This window comes from Scardinius erythrophthalmus (genome assembly GCF_964197995.2).
Source record: "Scardinius erythrophthalmus genome assembly, chromosome: 17".
NCBI lineage: Eukaryota > Metazoa > Chordata > Actinopteri > Cypriniformes > Leuciscidae > Scardinius > Scardinius erythrophthalmus.
In genome coordinates this window covers 40,626,920-40,642,391 of record NC_138237.1, presented here as the reverse complement: position 1 = coordinate 40,642,391, position 15,472 = coordinate 40,626,920, and the positions used below count along the sequence as shown (strand labels likewise).

The 15,472-nt window shown below is 39.7% G+C and overlaps 1 protein-coding gene across 1 annotated transcript in view; it reads left to right on the top strand.

Moving 5' to 3' along the window:
• Positions 1 to 8,254: 8,254 nt before the first annotated feature.
• slc22a5 (solute carrier family 22 member 5) overlaps positions 8,255 to 15,472 on the top strand; it is a gene marked incomplete at both ends in the record, with an annotated part of 44,504 nt that continues 37,286 nt past the window's right edge. The window contains one exon of the mRNA XM_081391504.1: positions 8,255 to 8,641. Coding sequence (XP_081247630.1) covers positions 8,255 to 8,641 — 387 coding nt within the window. The remainder of the gene's footprint in view (positions 8,642 to 15,472) is intronic.

The window sequence follows — 15,472 nt, the reverse complement described above, 5'->3', positions numbered from 1 at the left end:
GTAGACTAGAGAAACTGACTTTAGTGTGTGAAGAGTGTAGAGAAACTGACTTTAGTGTGTGAAGTGTGTAGAGAAACTGACTTTAGTGTGTGAAGAGTGTAGAGAAACTGACTTTAGTGTGTGAAGTGTGTAGAGAAACTGACTTTAGTGTGTTAAGAGTGTAGAGAATCTGACTTTAGTGTGTGAAGTGTGTAGAGAAACTGACTTTAGTGTGTGAAGAGTGTAGAGAAACTGACTTTAGTGTGTGAAGGGAGAAGAAAAACTGACTTTAGTGTGTGAAGAGTGTAGAGAAACTGACTTTAGTGTGTGAAGGGAGAAGAGAAACTGACTTTAGTGTGTGAAGAGTGTAGAGAAACAGACTTTAGTGTGTGAAGTGTGTAGAGAAACTGACTTTAGTGTGTGAAGAGTGTAGAGAAACTGACTTTAGTGTGTGAAGGGAGAAGAGAAACTGACTTTAGTGTGTGAAGAGTGTAGAGAAACTGACTTTAGTGTGTGAAGTGTGTAGACTAGAGAAACTGACTTTAGTGTGTGAAGTGTGTAGAGAAACTGACTTTAGTGTGTTAAGAGTGTAGAGAAACTGACTTTAGTGTGTGAAGAGTGTAGAGAAACTGACTTTAGTGTGTGAAGAGTGTAGAGAAACTGACTTTAGTGTGTTAAGAGTGAAGAGAAACTGACTTTAGTGTGTGAAGAGTGTAGAGAAACTGACTTTAGTGTGTGAAGAGTGAAGAGAAACTGACTTTAGTGTGTGAAGTGTGTAGAGAAACTAACTTTAGTGTGTGAAGTGTGTAGAGAAACTGACTTTAGTGTGTGAAGAGTGTAGACTAGAGAAACTGACTTTAGTGTGTGAAGAGTGTAGACTAGAGAAACTGACTTTAGTGTGTGAAGAGTGTAGAGAAACAGACTTTAGTGTGTGAAGTGTGTAGAGAAACTGACTTTAGTGTGTGAAGAGTGTAGAGAATCTGACTTTAGTGTGTGAAGGGAGAAGAGAAACTGACTTTAGTGTGTGAAGAGTGTAGAGAAACTGACTTTAGTGTGTGAAGTGTGTAGAGAAACTAACTTTAGTGTGTGAAGTGTGTAGAGAAACTGACTTTAGTGTGTAAAGAGTGTAAACTAGAGAAACTGACTTTAGTGTGTGAAGAGTGTAGAGAAACAGACTTTAGTGTGTGAAGTGTGTAGAGAAACTGACTTTAGTGTGTGAAGAGTGTAGAGAAACAGACTTTAGTGTGTGAAGTGTGTAGAGAAACTGACTTTAGTGTGTGAAGAGTGTAGAGAATCTGACTTTAGTGTGTGAAGTGTGTAGAGAAACTGACTTTAGTGTGTGAAGAGTGTAGAGAAACTGACTTTAGTGTGTGAAGTGTGTAGAGAAACTAACTTTAGTGTGTGAAGTGTGTAGAGAAACTGACTTTAGTGTGTGAAGAGTGTAGACTAGAGAAACTGACTTTAGTGTGTGAAGAGTGTAGAGAAACAGACTTTAGTGTGTGAAGTGTGTAGAGAAACTGACTTTAGTGTGTGAAGAGTGTAGAGAAACTGACTTTAGTGTGTGAAGTGTGTAGAGAAACTGACTTTAGTGTGTGAAGAGTGTAGAGAAACTGACTTTAGTGTGTGAAGTGTGTAGACTAGAGAAACTGACTTTAGTGTGTGAAGAGTGTAGAGAAACTGACTTTAGTGTGTGAAGTGTGTAGAGAAACTGACTTTAGTGTGTGAAGAGTGTAGAGAAACTGACTTTAGTGTGTGAAGTGTGTAGAGAAACTGACTTTAGTGTGTTAAGAGTGTAGAGAATCTGACTTTAGTGTGTGAAGTGTGTAGAGAAACTGACTTTAGTGTGTGAAGAGTGTAGAGAAACTGACTTTAGTGTGTGAAGGGAGAAGAAAAACTGACTTTAGTGTGTGAAGAGTGTAGAGAAACTGACTTTAGTGTGTGAAGGGAGAAGAGAAACTGACTTTAGTGTGTGAAGAGTGTAGAGAAACAGACTTTAGTGTGTGAAGTGTGTAGAGAAACTGACTTTAGTGTGTGAAGAGTGTAGAGAAACTGACTTTAGTGTGTGAAGGGAGAAGAGAAACTGACTTTAGTGTGTGAAGAGTGTAGAGAAACTGACTTTAGTGTGTGAAGTGTGTAGACTAGAGAAACTGACTTTAGTGTGTGAAGTGTGTAGAGAAACTGACTTTAGTGTGTTAAGAGTGTAGAGAAACTGACTTTAGTGTGTGAAGAGTGTAGAGAAACTGACTTTAGTGTGTGAAGAGTGTAGAGAAACTGACTTTAGTGTGTTAAGAGTGAAGAGAAACTGACTTTAGTGTGTGAAGAGTGTAGAGAAACTGACTTTAGTGTGTGAAGAGTGTAGAGAAACAGACTTTAGTGTGTGAAGAGTGTAGAGAAACTGACTTTAGTGTGTGAAGGGAGAAGAGAAACTGACTTTAGTGTGTGAAGAGTGTAGAGAAACTGACTTTAGTGTGTGAAGAGTGTAGAGAAACTGACTTTAGTGTGTGAAGAGTGTAGAGAAACAGACTTTAGTGTGTGAAGAGTGTAGACTAGAGAAACTGACTTTAGTGTGTGAAGTGTGTAGAGAAACTGACTTTAGTGTGTTAAGAGTGTAGAGAAACTGACTTTAGTGTGTGAAGAGTGTAGAGAAACTGACTTTAGTGTGTGAAGAGTGTAGAGAAACTGACTTTAGTGTGTTAAGAGTGAAGAGAAACTGACTTTAGTGTGTGAAGAGTGTAGAGAAACAGACTTTAGTGTGTGAAGAGTGAAGAGAAACTGACTTTAGTGTGTGAAGTGTGTAGAGAAACTAACTTTAGTGTGTGAAGTGTGTAGAGAAACTGACTTTAGTGTGTGAAGAGTGTAGACTAGAGAAACTGACTTTAGTGTGTGAAGAGTGTAGACTAGAGAAACTGACTTTAGTGTGTGAAGAGTGTAGAGAAACAGACTTTAGTGTGTGAAGTGTGTAGAGAAACTGACTTTAGTGTGTGAAGAGTGTAGAGAATCTGACTTTAGTGTGTGAAGGGAGAAGAGAAACTGACTTTAGTGTGTGAAGAGTGTAGAGAAACTGACTTTAGTGTGTGAAGTGTGTAGAGAAACTAACTTTAGTGTGTGAAGTGTGTAGAGAAACTGACTTTAGTGTGTGAAGAGTGTAAACTAGAGAAACTGACTTTAGTGTGTGAAGAGTGTAGAGAAACTGACTTTAGTGTGTGAAGGGAGAAGAGAAACTGACTTTAGTGTGTGAAGAGTGTAGAGAAACAGACTTTAGTGTGTGAAGAGTGTAGACTAGAGAAACTGACTTTAGTGTGTGAAGTGTGTAGAGAAACTGACTTTAGTGTGTTAAGAGTGTAGAGAAACTGACTTTAGTGTGTGAAGAGTGTAGAGAAACTGACTTTAGTGTGTGAAGAGTGTAGAGAAACTGACTTTAGTGTGTTAAGAGTGAAGAGAAACTGACTTTAGTGTGTGAAGAGTGTAGAGAAACAGACTTTAGTGTGTGAAGAGTGAAGAGAAACTGACTTTAGTGTGTGAAGTGTGTAGAGAAACTAACTTTAGTGTGTGAAGTGTGTAGAGAAACTGACTTTAGTGTGTGAAGAGTGTAGACTAGAGAAACTGACTTTAGTGTGTGAAGAGTGTAGACTAGAGAAACTGACTTTAGTGTGTGAAGAGTGTAGAGAAACAGACTTTAGTGTGTGAAGTGTGTAGAGAAACTGACTTTAGTGTGTGAAGAGTGTAGAGAATCTGACTTTAGTGTGTGAAGGGAGAAGAGAAACTGACTTTAGTGTGTGAAGAGTGTAGAGAAACTGACTTTAGTGTGTGAAGTGTGTAGAGAAACTAACTTTAGTGTGTGAAGTGTGTAGAGAAACTGACTTTAGTGTGTGAAGAGTGTAAACTAGAGAAACTGACTTTAGTGTGTGAAGAGTGTAGAGAAACAGACTTTAGTGTGTGAAGTGTGTAGAGAAACTGACTTTAGTGTGTGAAGAGTGTAGAGAAACTGACTTTAGTGTGTGAAGAGTGTAGAGAAACTGACTTTAGTGTGTGAAGAGTGTAGAGAAACAGACTTTAGTGTGTGAAGTGTGTAGAGAAACTGACTTTAGTGTGTGAAGAGTGTAGATAATCTGACTTTAGTGTGTGAAGTGTGTAGAGAAACTGACTTTAGTGTGTGAAGAGTGTAGAGAAACTGACTTTAGTGTGTGAAGTGTGTAGAGAAACTAACTTTAGTGTGTGAAGTGTGTAGAGAAACTGACTTTAGTGTGTGAAGAGTGTAGACTAGAGAAACTGACTTTAGTGTGTGAAGAGTGTAGAGAAACAGACTTTAGTGTGTGAAGTGTGTAGAGAAACTGACTTTAGTGTGTGAAGAGTGTAGAGAAACTGACTTTAGTGTGTGAAGTGTGTAGAGAAACTGACTTTAGTGTGTGAAGAGTGTAGAGAAACTGACTTTAGTGTGTGAAGTGTGTAGACTAGAGAAACTGACTTTAGTGTGTGAAGAGTGTAGAGAAACTGACTTTAGTGTGTGAAGTGTGTAGAGAAACTGACTTTAGTGTGTGAAGAGTGTAGAGAAACTGACTTTAGTGTGTGAAGTGTGTAGAGAAACTGACTTTAGTGTGTTAAGAGTGTAGAGAATCTGACTTTAGTGTGTGAAGTGTGTAGAGAAACTGACTTTAGTGTGTGAAGAGTGTAGAGAAACTGACTTTAGTGTGTGAAGGGAGAAGAAAAACTGACTTTAGTGTGTGAAGAGTGTAGAGAAACTGACTTTAGTGTGTGAAGGGAGAAGAGAAACTGACTTTAGTGTGTGAAGAGTGTAGAGAAACAGACTTTAGTGTGTGAAGTGTGTAGAGAAACTGACTTTAGTGTGTGAAGAGTGTAGAGAAACTGACTTTAGTGTGTGAAGGGAGAAGAGAAACTGACTTTAGTGTGTGAAGAGTGTAGAGAAACTGACTTTAGTGTGTGAAGTGTGTAGACTAGAGAAACTGACTTTAGTGTGTGAAGTGTGTAGAGAAACTGACTTTAGTGTGTTAAGAGTGTAGAGAAACTGACTTTAGTGTGTGAAGAGTGTAGAGAAACTGACTTTAGTGTGTGAAGAGTGTAGAGAAACTGACTTTAGTGTGTTAAGAGTGAAGAGAAACTGACTTTAGTGTGTGAAGAGTGTAGAGAAACTGACTTTAGTGTGTGAAGAGTGTAGAGAAACAGACTTTAGTGTGTGAAGAGTGTAGAGAAACTGACTTTAGTGTGTGAAGGGAGAAGAGAAACTGACTTTAGTGTGTGAAGAGTGTAGAGAAACTGACTTTAGTGTGTGAAGAGTGTAGAGAAACTGACTTTAGTGTGTGAAGAGTGTAGAGAAACAGACTTTAGTGTGTGAAGAGTGTAGAGAAACTGACTTTAGTGTGTGAAGAGTGTAGAGAAACTAACTTTAGTGTGTGAAGAGTGTAGAGAAACTGACTTTAGTGTGTGAAGAGTGAAGAGAAACTGACTTTAGTGTGTGAAGAGTGTAGAGAAACTGACTTTAGTGTGTGAAGAGTGTAGAGAAACTGACTTTAGTGTGTGAAGAGTGTAGAGAAACTGACTTTAGTGTGTGAAGAGTGTAGAGAAACTGACTTTAGTGTGTGAAGAGTGTAGAGAAACTGACTTTAGTGTGTGAAGAGTGTAGAGAAACTGACTTTAGTGTGTGAAGAGTGTAGAGAAACTGACTTTAGTGTGTGAGGAGTGTAGAGAAACTGACTTTAGTGTGTGAAGAGTGCAGAGAAACTGACTTTAGTGTGTGAAGAGTGAAGAGAAACTGACTTTAGTGTGTGAAGAGTGTAGAGAAACTGACTTTAGTGTGTGAAGAGTGTAGAGAAACTGACTTTAGTGTGTGAAGAGTGCAGAGAAACTGACTTTAGTGTGTGAAGTGTGTAGAGAAACTGACTTTAGTGTGTGAAGAGTGTAGAGAAACTGACTTTAGTGTGTGAAGAGTGAAGAGAAACTGACTTTAGTGTGTGAAGAGTGTAGAGAAACTGACTTTAGTGTGTGAAGAGTGAAGAGAAACTGACTTTAGTGTGTGAAGAGTGCAGAGAAACTGACTTTAGTGTGTGAAGAGTGTAGAGAAACTGACTTTAGTGTGTGAAGAGTGTAGAGAAACAGACTTTAGTGTGTGAAGAGTGTAGAGAAACTGACTTTAGTGTGTGAAGAGTGTAGAGAAACAGACTTTAGTGTGTGAAGAGTGTAGAGAAACTGACTTTAGTGTGTGAAGAGTGTAGAGAAACTGACTTTAGTGTGTGAAGAGTGCAGAGAAACTGACTTTAGTGTGTGAAGAGTGTAGAGAAACTGACTTTAGTGTGTGAAGAGTGTAGAGAAACTGACTTTAGTGTGTGAAGAGTGTAGAGAAACTGACTTTAGTGTGTGAAGAGTGTAGAGAAACTGACTTTAGTGTGTGAAGAGTGCAGAGAAACTGACTTTAGTGTGTGAAGAGTGTAGAGAAACTGACTTTAGTGTGTGAAGAGTGTAGAGAAACAGACTTTAGTGTGTGAAGAGTGTAGAGAAACTGACTTTAGTGTGTGAAGGGAGAAGAGAAACTGACTTTAGTGTGTGAAGAGTGTAGAGAAACTGACTTTAGTGTGTGAAGAGTGTAGAGAAACTGACTTTAGTGTGTGAAGTGTGTAGAGAAACTGACTTTAGTGTGTGAAGAGTGTAGAGAAACTGACTTTAGTGTGTGAAGTGTGTAGAGAAACTGACTTTAGTGTGTGAAGAGTGAAGAGAAACTGACTTTAGTGTGTGAAGAGTGTAGAGAAACTGACTTTAGTGTGTGAAGAGTGTAGAGAAACTGACTTTAGTGTGTGAAGGGAGAAGAGAAACTGACTTTAGTGTGTGAAGAGTGTAGAGAAACTGACTTTAGTGTGTGAAGAGTGTAGAGAAACTGACTTTAGTGTGTGAAGAATGTAGAGAAACTGACTTTAGTGTGTGAAGAGTGTAGAGAAACTGACTTTAGTGTGTGAAGAGTGTAGAGAAACAGACTTTAGTGTGTGAAGAGTGCAGAGAAACTGACTTTAGTGTGTGAAGTGTGTAGAGAAACTGACTTTAGTGTGTGAAGAGTGTAGAGAATCTGACTTTAGTGTGTGAAGAGTGTAGAGAAACTGACTTTAGTGTGTGAAGAGTGTAGAGAAACTGACTTTAGTGTGTGAAGAGTGTAGAGAAACTGACTTTAGTGTGTGAAGAGTGTAGACTAGAGAAACAGACTTTAGTGTGTGAAGAGTGCAGAGAAACTGACTTTAGTGTGTGAAGTGTGTAGAGAAACTGACTTTAGTGTGTGAAGAGTGTAGAGAAACTGACTTTAGTGTGTGAAGTGTGTAGAGAAACTGACTTTAGTGTGTGAAGAGTGTAGAGAAACTGACTTTAGTGTGTGAAGTGTGTAGAGAAACTGACTTTAGTGTGTGAAGAGTGTAGAGAATCTGACTTTAGTGTGTGAAGAGTGTAGAGAAACTGACTTTAGTGTGTGAAGAGTGTAGAGAAACTGACTTTAGTGTGTGAAGAGTGTAGAGAAACTGACTTTAGTGTGTGAAGAGAGTCCTAGAGATTGTAAAAAACTTTTAAGTGTTTTCATGCTCATACAGTGCAACAGAAAAATATCCTAGCATTGCCATGAATCCATGAGGAAATATATCTCTATATATATGTGTGTGATATATTATATATCTCTCTCTCTCTCTCTCTCTCTCTCTCTATATATATATATATATATATATATATATATATATATATATATATATATATATATATATAAAATATATATATATGTGATATATAATTTGGTAGATGGTGTTGATTTTAAACCGAGAGCAATATGAACATGACAGGAGTTGTGCGTCTGAAAGTGTCGGCCGGACGCAGAGTTTCATTATTACAGCTCTTAAAGTAGAGTTTAAGAACGGTTCAGGAGCAGCAAAACTCAAACACTTCAAAGCTTGGCAACAAAAAGATTAAGTCAAGCATTTCCAGTCATTCCTCGCTCTGCAGGAGCCCTGCTGGAGATTATCCCGCCCGGAGTTTCACTCCCACTACAGCTAATCAGATTGTAATTCTTTGGGCCCCTTTTAGTGGAAAAATGTGCCTTGGATTAGTTGCCATGTACATTATGTCTGAAGTCAAGCTCCGCTGCAGAACTCCCGGTCCTCTCTCATGTGTTCAGGCGGTGGACAGCGCTCTTCTCCTGTGAGTTTCTGAAGACCTGAAGCCCTGATCTGAGGTCTGCACCCCTGGAGCATGCTGTGACGTCCTCTCAGTCCGACTCTTCACCTCCAGCACAGGCTCCATGGGGAACTATGATGAGGACACTGCGTTTCTGGGAGAGAAGGGGCCGTTTTTTGCGCTCCTCTTCTTCCTCCTGAATGCCATTTACATCTCCACCGGGCTTCACGGCCTGTACATCGTGTTCGTCGGGGCGTCGCCGGCTCATCACTGTCGGGTCGCGGAGGGAAATCTGAGTGCGGAATGGATGAGAGCAGTCATTCCTGAGGAGATGGTCAACGGGAAACTGCAGGCAAGTCAGTGTTGGAGATACAGCCTGGAGACCATCGGGAACCTGTCGGCACACGGAGTCTCTCCGCGGGACCTGAACCTCACCGACATTAGCCTGGAGAGATGTGTGGACGGGTGGAGATACAGCACTGACACCTTCAGCTCCACCATTGTCTCGGAGGTGAGAGAGACACACACACGCTCACAAACACACACTTTCAAACACACACACACACACTCTCAAACACACACACCGAGATTAACCTGGAGAGATGTGTGGACGGGTGGAGATACAGCACTGACACCTTCAGCTCCACCATCGTCTCGGAGGTGAGAGAGACACACTCTCAAACACACACTCTCAAACACACACACACACTCTCAAACACACACTCTCATACACACATACACGCTCACAAACACACACGCTCTCAAACACACATACTCTCAAACACACACACTCACACACACTCTCTCAAACACACACACTCTCAAACACACTCTCACAAACACACGAGCTCTCAAACACACACACTCTCAAACACACACTCTCACAAACACACAAGCTCTCAAACACACACTCTCACAAACACACACACTCACAAACACACACACTCTCAAACACACACACTCACAAACACACACTCTCTCAAACACACACATTCAAACACACATCTGGACACTCAGATCCAACATCAACTAATAAACACAACGCTTGATTCCAGTTCGCATGGATCCACGGAAAGACAAAGATTCTGTATTATGCTGCCGATCAATTTGTCAATTTGTAAAGAAATACTTCACGCCACGCACATATATATTCAAACGTGCATACCTCCTGTATAGACTCAACACATGATATGCATGTGCATATTTTGATGATAAAGTTTTCAAATATTTTCAAAACTTGCACTTTGGATCAGGGCCGGAGTGGGGCCACTTTTCAGCCCGGGAGTTTCAGGCCCAAGACCGGCCCACTTTTTCCATGGTGGAATTCCAAATTAGCACTTTTTCTAAATTGGATAAATGAAGCAACAGTTCAGCTCTTACTATTGTGTAGTTTGTATTAATACCATGGGTTAACAAATAATGTAAAGGTTAAATAATAATTCACTTAGACTTTATAAGCAATTGCGACTTTATTTCACACAATTCTGACTTTATATTTCGCAATTCTGACTTTATAGCGTGACTTTATATCACAATTCTGACTCTATATCTTGCAGTACTGACTTTATAAGCAACTGCAACTTTATTTCACGCAGTTCTGACTTTATATCTTGCAATTCTGACTTTATAAGAAGCAATTGCGACTTTATTTCACACAATTCTGACTTTATATCTCGCAATTCTGACTTTATAACACACAATTGCGACTTTATATCACACAATTCTGACTATATATCTTGCAGTTCTGATTTTATAAGCAATTGCTACTTTATTTCACGCAGTTCTGACTTTATAAGCAATTGCGACTTTATTTCATACAATTCTGAATTTATATCTCGCAATTCTGACTTTATAACACGCAATTGCAACTTTATTTCACGCAATTTTGACTTTATATATCGCAATTCTGAGAAATAAAGTCAGAATTGCGAGATGTAAACTCGCAATTGTGAGATAAAAAGTCGCAATTATCTTTTAAAATGTTTTATTCTGTGGCGGAAACAAAGCTTCCATACCTCCTGGCCTCTTCCTCCCATCCATCCTCCCTGACGATACCGTTACGGTAGGGCCGGCCCAGCTTTCGGTAGGCGCCGGTGGTGCCCCGGTAGCCTACCTGAGAAAACGTTTTGGAAAAGACGGACTAACCCAACCAACTCTATCGGAGGGGAGGGGAGAACTCCCTCACAGGGTACAAACCATGCAGAGGCTGCGCGCTGCGGTGTCAGAATGCGAAACGTGTGTAGCCCATGTAACTAACGTGACATTGAAATGTGACAAAAAAAAACAAAAAAAAATAGTTCCTCGACCGGCCCAAAAGTGAAGCGGCCCACCGGGAATTCTCCCGATTCTCCCGATTACCCACTCCGGGCCTGCTTTGGATCCTGTTTTAAAGTGTGTGTTCTCGAGCTCTAAACTCTGTTGTTGTGCGAATGAACGTCCAGAACACATTAAAAGTTTCTGTTTTCAGTTTAAACGGTGTCGTGTTAGCGGTCGCTAAGTTAATAACTAATGATCTCTGCAACGGAAGTGAATCATTCAAACTAACTTTATCTGGACAATAACTTTATTCTAGATCTGCTGTAAAGCCTAAACACTCTCTGTTACTGTAATCTCCTGTTCTCACTGTAAAGCTGCTGTGAGACACTCTGTATTGTTAAAGCGCTGTATAAATGAAGGAGACTCGACAACGCATATTCAGTGAAACTAGAGAGGATATTTGTGTAGTAGTAATAAACTGAACGTGTTTTAAATTATCAGGTTTATAGTTATAATCTAAATTATTCAACCTATTTAGTACTTAGTAGAACACCCTTTTGCTGTTCTAAGCTGCTGCAGGCGAGATGTATAACAGACAGCAGCTTCTGAGGAATCTGAGGAATCTGAGCAGTTCCTCATGAGCAACGGCTCCAGTTCAGGAATATTCCTGGGCGCCTTCAAATCCCACCAGAGACTGTCTATGGGGTTCGAGTCAGGTGACTGTGATGCCACTGTATCTCCCAGGACTTCATCTGCAAACAAGCCTTGGTGGAATGTGAGGAATGTTAGGACACTTTCAAAGGAATGTTATGATATTTTAGGTAATATAAACTGTAATGTCAGTGATGATAGAATATTAATATATTCAGGAGATGTTACAAGGGTTTTTAAAAATGTATGCTCTAGTAAGTTTCTTAGAAAGACATGTTTTCTTAGAAAGACATTTGCTGAGGAGCTCACACCAGCCTGGCATCGCCTTTTCCAGCTCTCAATTGATACACAGTACCAGAGCTTTGGAAAAAATCTATTATAATCTCAATTCCAAAAATTTCATGCCCTCTGGACAATAATGATTATAGGCCAGTTGCCTTAAAGGGATGGTTCGGAGTACATGAACCCCCCCCCCCCCCCCCCCCACACACACACACACACACACATAGAATATACGCAGGTTTGGAATTCCCTACAAGCCAAGCCTAAACAAAATACTTGTCTTTCCTTATAAATTTTGATAAGGAATTTTATTTTATTTGTTGCTTTGGGGTAGGACCGCGAGACGAATTTTCCCGACAACGCCTTATCTGTAGAGTGGTAGTGGGATCCTCCATAGGGAGAGACTAGTTGGCACTTCAGCACTGCGTTGTCATCGGTCCAGGTGAAGGTCCTTCATCAGATCTGGATACGGCCTGGATCCGGCAGGCTGCAGGAAAAACCTTGGGATAAACACAGACACTAAAATTAGCGTAGATGCCATTCTTCTCATGATGTAACGAGTACATCAGGATTTATGGGAAGTGTTCCCGGTTCCGGCTGACCTAATCTATGCAGCATAACATTAAATTATAGAAGTTTATAATGTATTATGTGAAAGCTAGGTCAAAGAGATGTGTCTTTAATCTGGCTTTGAACTGACAGAGTGTGTCTGCTTCCCGGACAATGGTAGGAAGACTGTTCCAGAGTTTTGGTGCTAAATAGGAGAAGGATCTACCGCCAGCAGTGGATTTTGATATTCTAGGTATAATCAACTGGCCGGAATTTTGAGATCGTAATAGACGTGACGGACTATAATGCGTTAAGAGCTCGCTCAAGTACTGCGGAGCTAAACCATTCAGTGCTTTGTAAGTAATCAGCAATATTTTAAAATTTATGCGATGTTTAATAGGGAGCCAATGCAGTTTTGACAGAACCGGGCTAATATGGTCATACTTCCTGGTTCTGGTAAGAACTCGAGCTGCTGCGTTTTGAACCAGCTGTAGTTTGTTTATTAAGCGTGCAGGGCAACCACCCAGTAGAGCATTACAATAATCTAGCCTTGATGTCATGAACGCATGAACTAATTGTTCCGCATTTGTCAATGAGAGCATATGACGTAATTTAGATATATTTTTAAGATGGAAAAATGCAGTTTTACAGATACTAGACACGTGACTTTCAAATGAAAGATTGGTATCAAAGAGCACACCCAGGTTCCTAACCGACGACGAAGACTTAACAGAGCAGCTATCAAGTGTTAGACAGTATTCTAGGTTATTACGTGAGGAAGTTTTTTGTCCAATAATTAGAAACTCTGTTTTTTCAGAATTTAGAAGTAGGAAATTACAAGTCATCCAATTTTTTATATCCGCTATGCATTCCGTTAATTTTGTGAATTGATAAGTTTCGTTAGGTTTTGAAGAAATATAGAGCCGAGTATCATCAGCATAACAGTGAAAGCTAATGCCATGTTTCCTAATGATATCTCCTAATGGTAGCATGTACAGAGTGAACAGCAACGGTCCTAATACTGAGCCTTGTGGTACACCATACTGAACTTGTGATCGATGAGACATCTCATCATTTACTGCTACAAACTGATAACGGTCAGATAAGTATGATTTAAACCATGCTAGTGCATTTCCCGTAATGCCAACATAATGTTCTAATCTATTTAAAAGAACGTTGTGGTCGATGGTGTCAAATGCAGCACTAAGATCGAGTAACACTAATAGAGAGATACAACCACGATCGGATGATAAGAGCAAATCATTTGTGACTCTAACGAGAGCTGTTTCGGTACTATGGCACGGTCTAAATCCGGACTGGAAATCCTCACAGATATCATTTCTTTCAAGAAAGGAACACAGTTGTGAAGATACTGCCTTTTCTAATATCTTTGACAGAAAAGGTAGATTCGAGATCGGCCTGTAATTGACTAATTCTGAAGGATCAAGTTGCGTTTTTTTAACAAGCGGTTTAATCAAAGCCAGCTTAAAGTTTTTTGGTACGTATCCTAGAGACAAAGACGAATTAATGATATTAAGAAGAGGATCTATGACCTCTGGAAGTATTTCTTTCAGTAGCTTAGTCGGTACAGGGTCTAACATACATGTTGTAGATTTAGATGATTTAATGAGTTTAGTAAATTCTTCCTCTCCTATAGCAACGAATGAATCAAATTTTTCCTCAGGGAGACTACAATGCACTGCCTGATGCGATACTGTAGTAGTAGGTTGCATAGTTATAATTTTGTCCCTGATATTATCAATCTTATAAGTGAAGAAGTTCATAAAGTCATTACTGCTGTGTTGCTTGGAAACTTCGGTGCTTGAAGCTTTATTTTTCGTTAGTTTAGCCACCGTTTCAAATAAATACCTAGGATTATGTTTATTTTCTTCTAATAGGGTTGAAAAATAAGCAGATCTAGCAGCTTTTAAAGCCTCTCTGTAAGTAATTGAGCTCTCTTTCCATGAAATGCGAAATACCTCTAGTTTTGTTTTCTTCCAGTTGCGCTCCATCTCTCTGGCTGCTCTCTTAAGGGCCCGAGTGTGCTCGTTGTACCACGGCGTTGGACTATTTTCTTTAATCTTCTTTAAGCGCAACGGAGCAACTGTGTCTAAAGTGCAGGAAAAGAGAGAGTTAAACGTTTCTGTTGTAATATCTAGTTCTTCTAAGCTATCTGAGATGCTGAGATGATGAAACTGATTAGGAAGATTATTAATAAAGCAATCTTTAGTAGCAGAAGTGATAGGTCTCACATATTTGAAACACGGAGTCGGCTTTGCAGCCTTGGCTAAATGCAAATTACACGAGACTAGATAATGATCTGAGATGTCATCGCTCTGCTGCAGAATTTCAACGGCATCCACATCTATTCCATGTGATAATATTAGATCTAGAGTATGATTACGACGATGAGTAGGTCCTGACACGTGTTGTCTAACTCCAATTGAATTTACAATGTCTTTAAATGCCAATCCCAATGCATCTTTTTCATTATCGATGTGTATATTAAAATTACCAACAATTAGTACTTTATCTGCAGTCAATATTAATTCTGATAAAAGTCCGCAAATTCTTTGATAAAGTCTGTATGGTGCCCTGGTGGCCTGTATACAGTAGCCAGCACAAATCTCAAACGTGATTTATCGTTTACACTATATATTTTTACATTAAGCACCAATGCTTCAAAAGAATTATATTTAAAACTTGATTTCTTAGTGGTTTTGAAACTATTACTATAAATTACAGCAACACCACCCCCTTTGCGTTTCAGACGAGGCTCATGTTTATAACAGTAATCTTGCGGGGTTGATTCATTTAAAGTAATGTAATCGTTTGGTTTTAGCCAGGTTTCTGTCAAACACAGCACATCTAGGTTATTATCTGAAATCATATCGTTAACAACGAGTGCTTTTGAAGTAAGCGATCGAATATTCAGCAACCCAAGCTTTAGCATTTGTTCATCTGTATTATAGCTGTTTTTTATTTGTTGAACATCAATTAAATTTTTAACCTTAGTTGGGTTTAAACGTTTTTTGGATTTCCAAATTCGGGGAACAGACACAGTCTCTATATGATGATAGCTAGGTGAAAGAGGCTCTATGTGATGGGATTTATCTGACCTTGGTGACGCGAGGCCGCTAGCAGACGGTCGGTTAAGCCAGTCTGTCTGCTTCCTGACCTGAGCCCCAGATTGTCATGTTTGAGCTCTAAGACTATGAGCCATATTACTAGAGAGAAGAGCAGCACCATCCCAGGAGGGATGAATACCATCTCTTTTCAACAGGTCAGGTTTGCCCCAAAAACTTTTCCAATTGTCTATGAATTCTATATTATTAAGCGGACACCACCGAGACAGCCAACCGTTAAGCGAACACAATCTACTAACTATCTCATCACTCCTGCGAACAGGAAGGGGGCCAGAGCAAATTACAGTCCTTGACATCGTACTTGCAAGTTCACACACCTCTTTAATATTAATTTTGGTGATCTCCGACTGGCGGAGTCGAACATCATTAGTGCCGACATGAATAATGATCTTAGAGAATTTACGATTAGCATTAGCCAGCACTTTTAAATTTGCTTTGATGTCAGGCGCTCTGGCTCC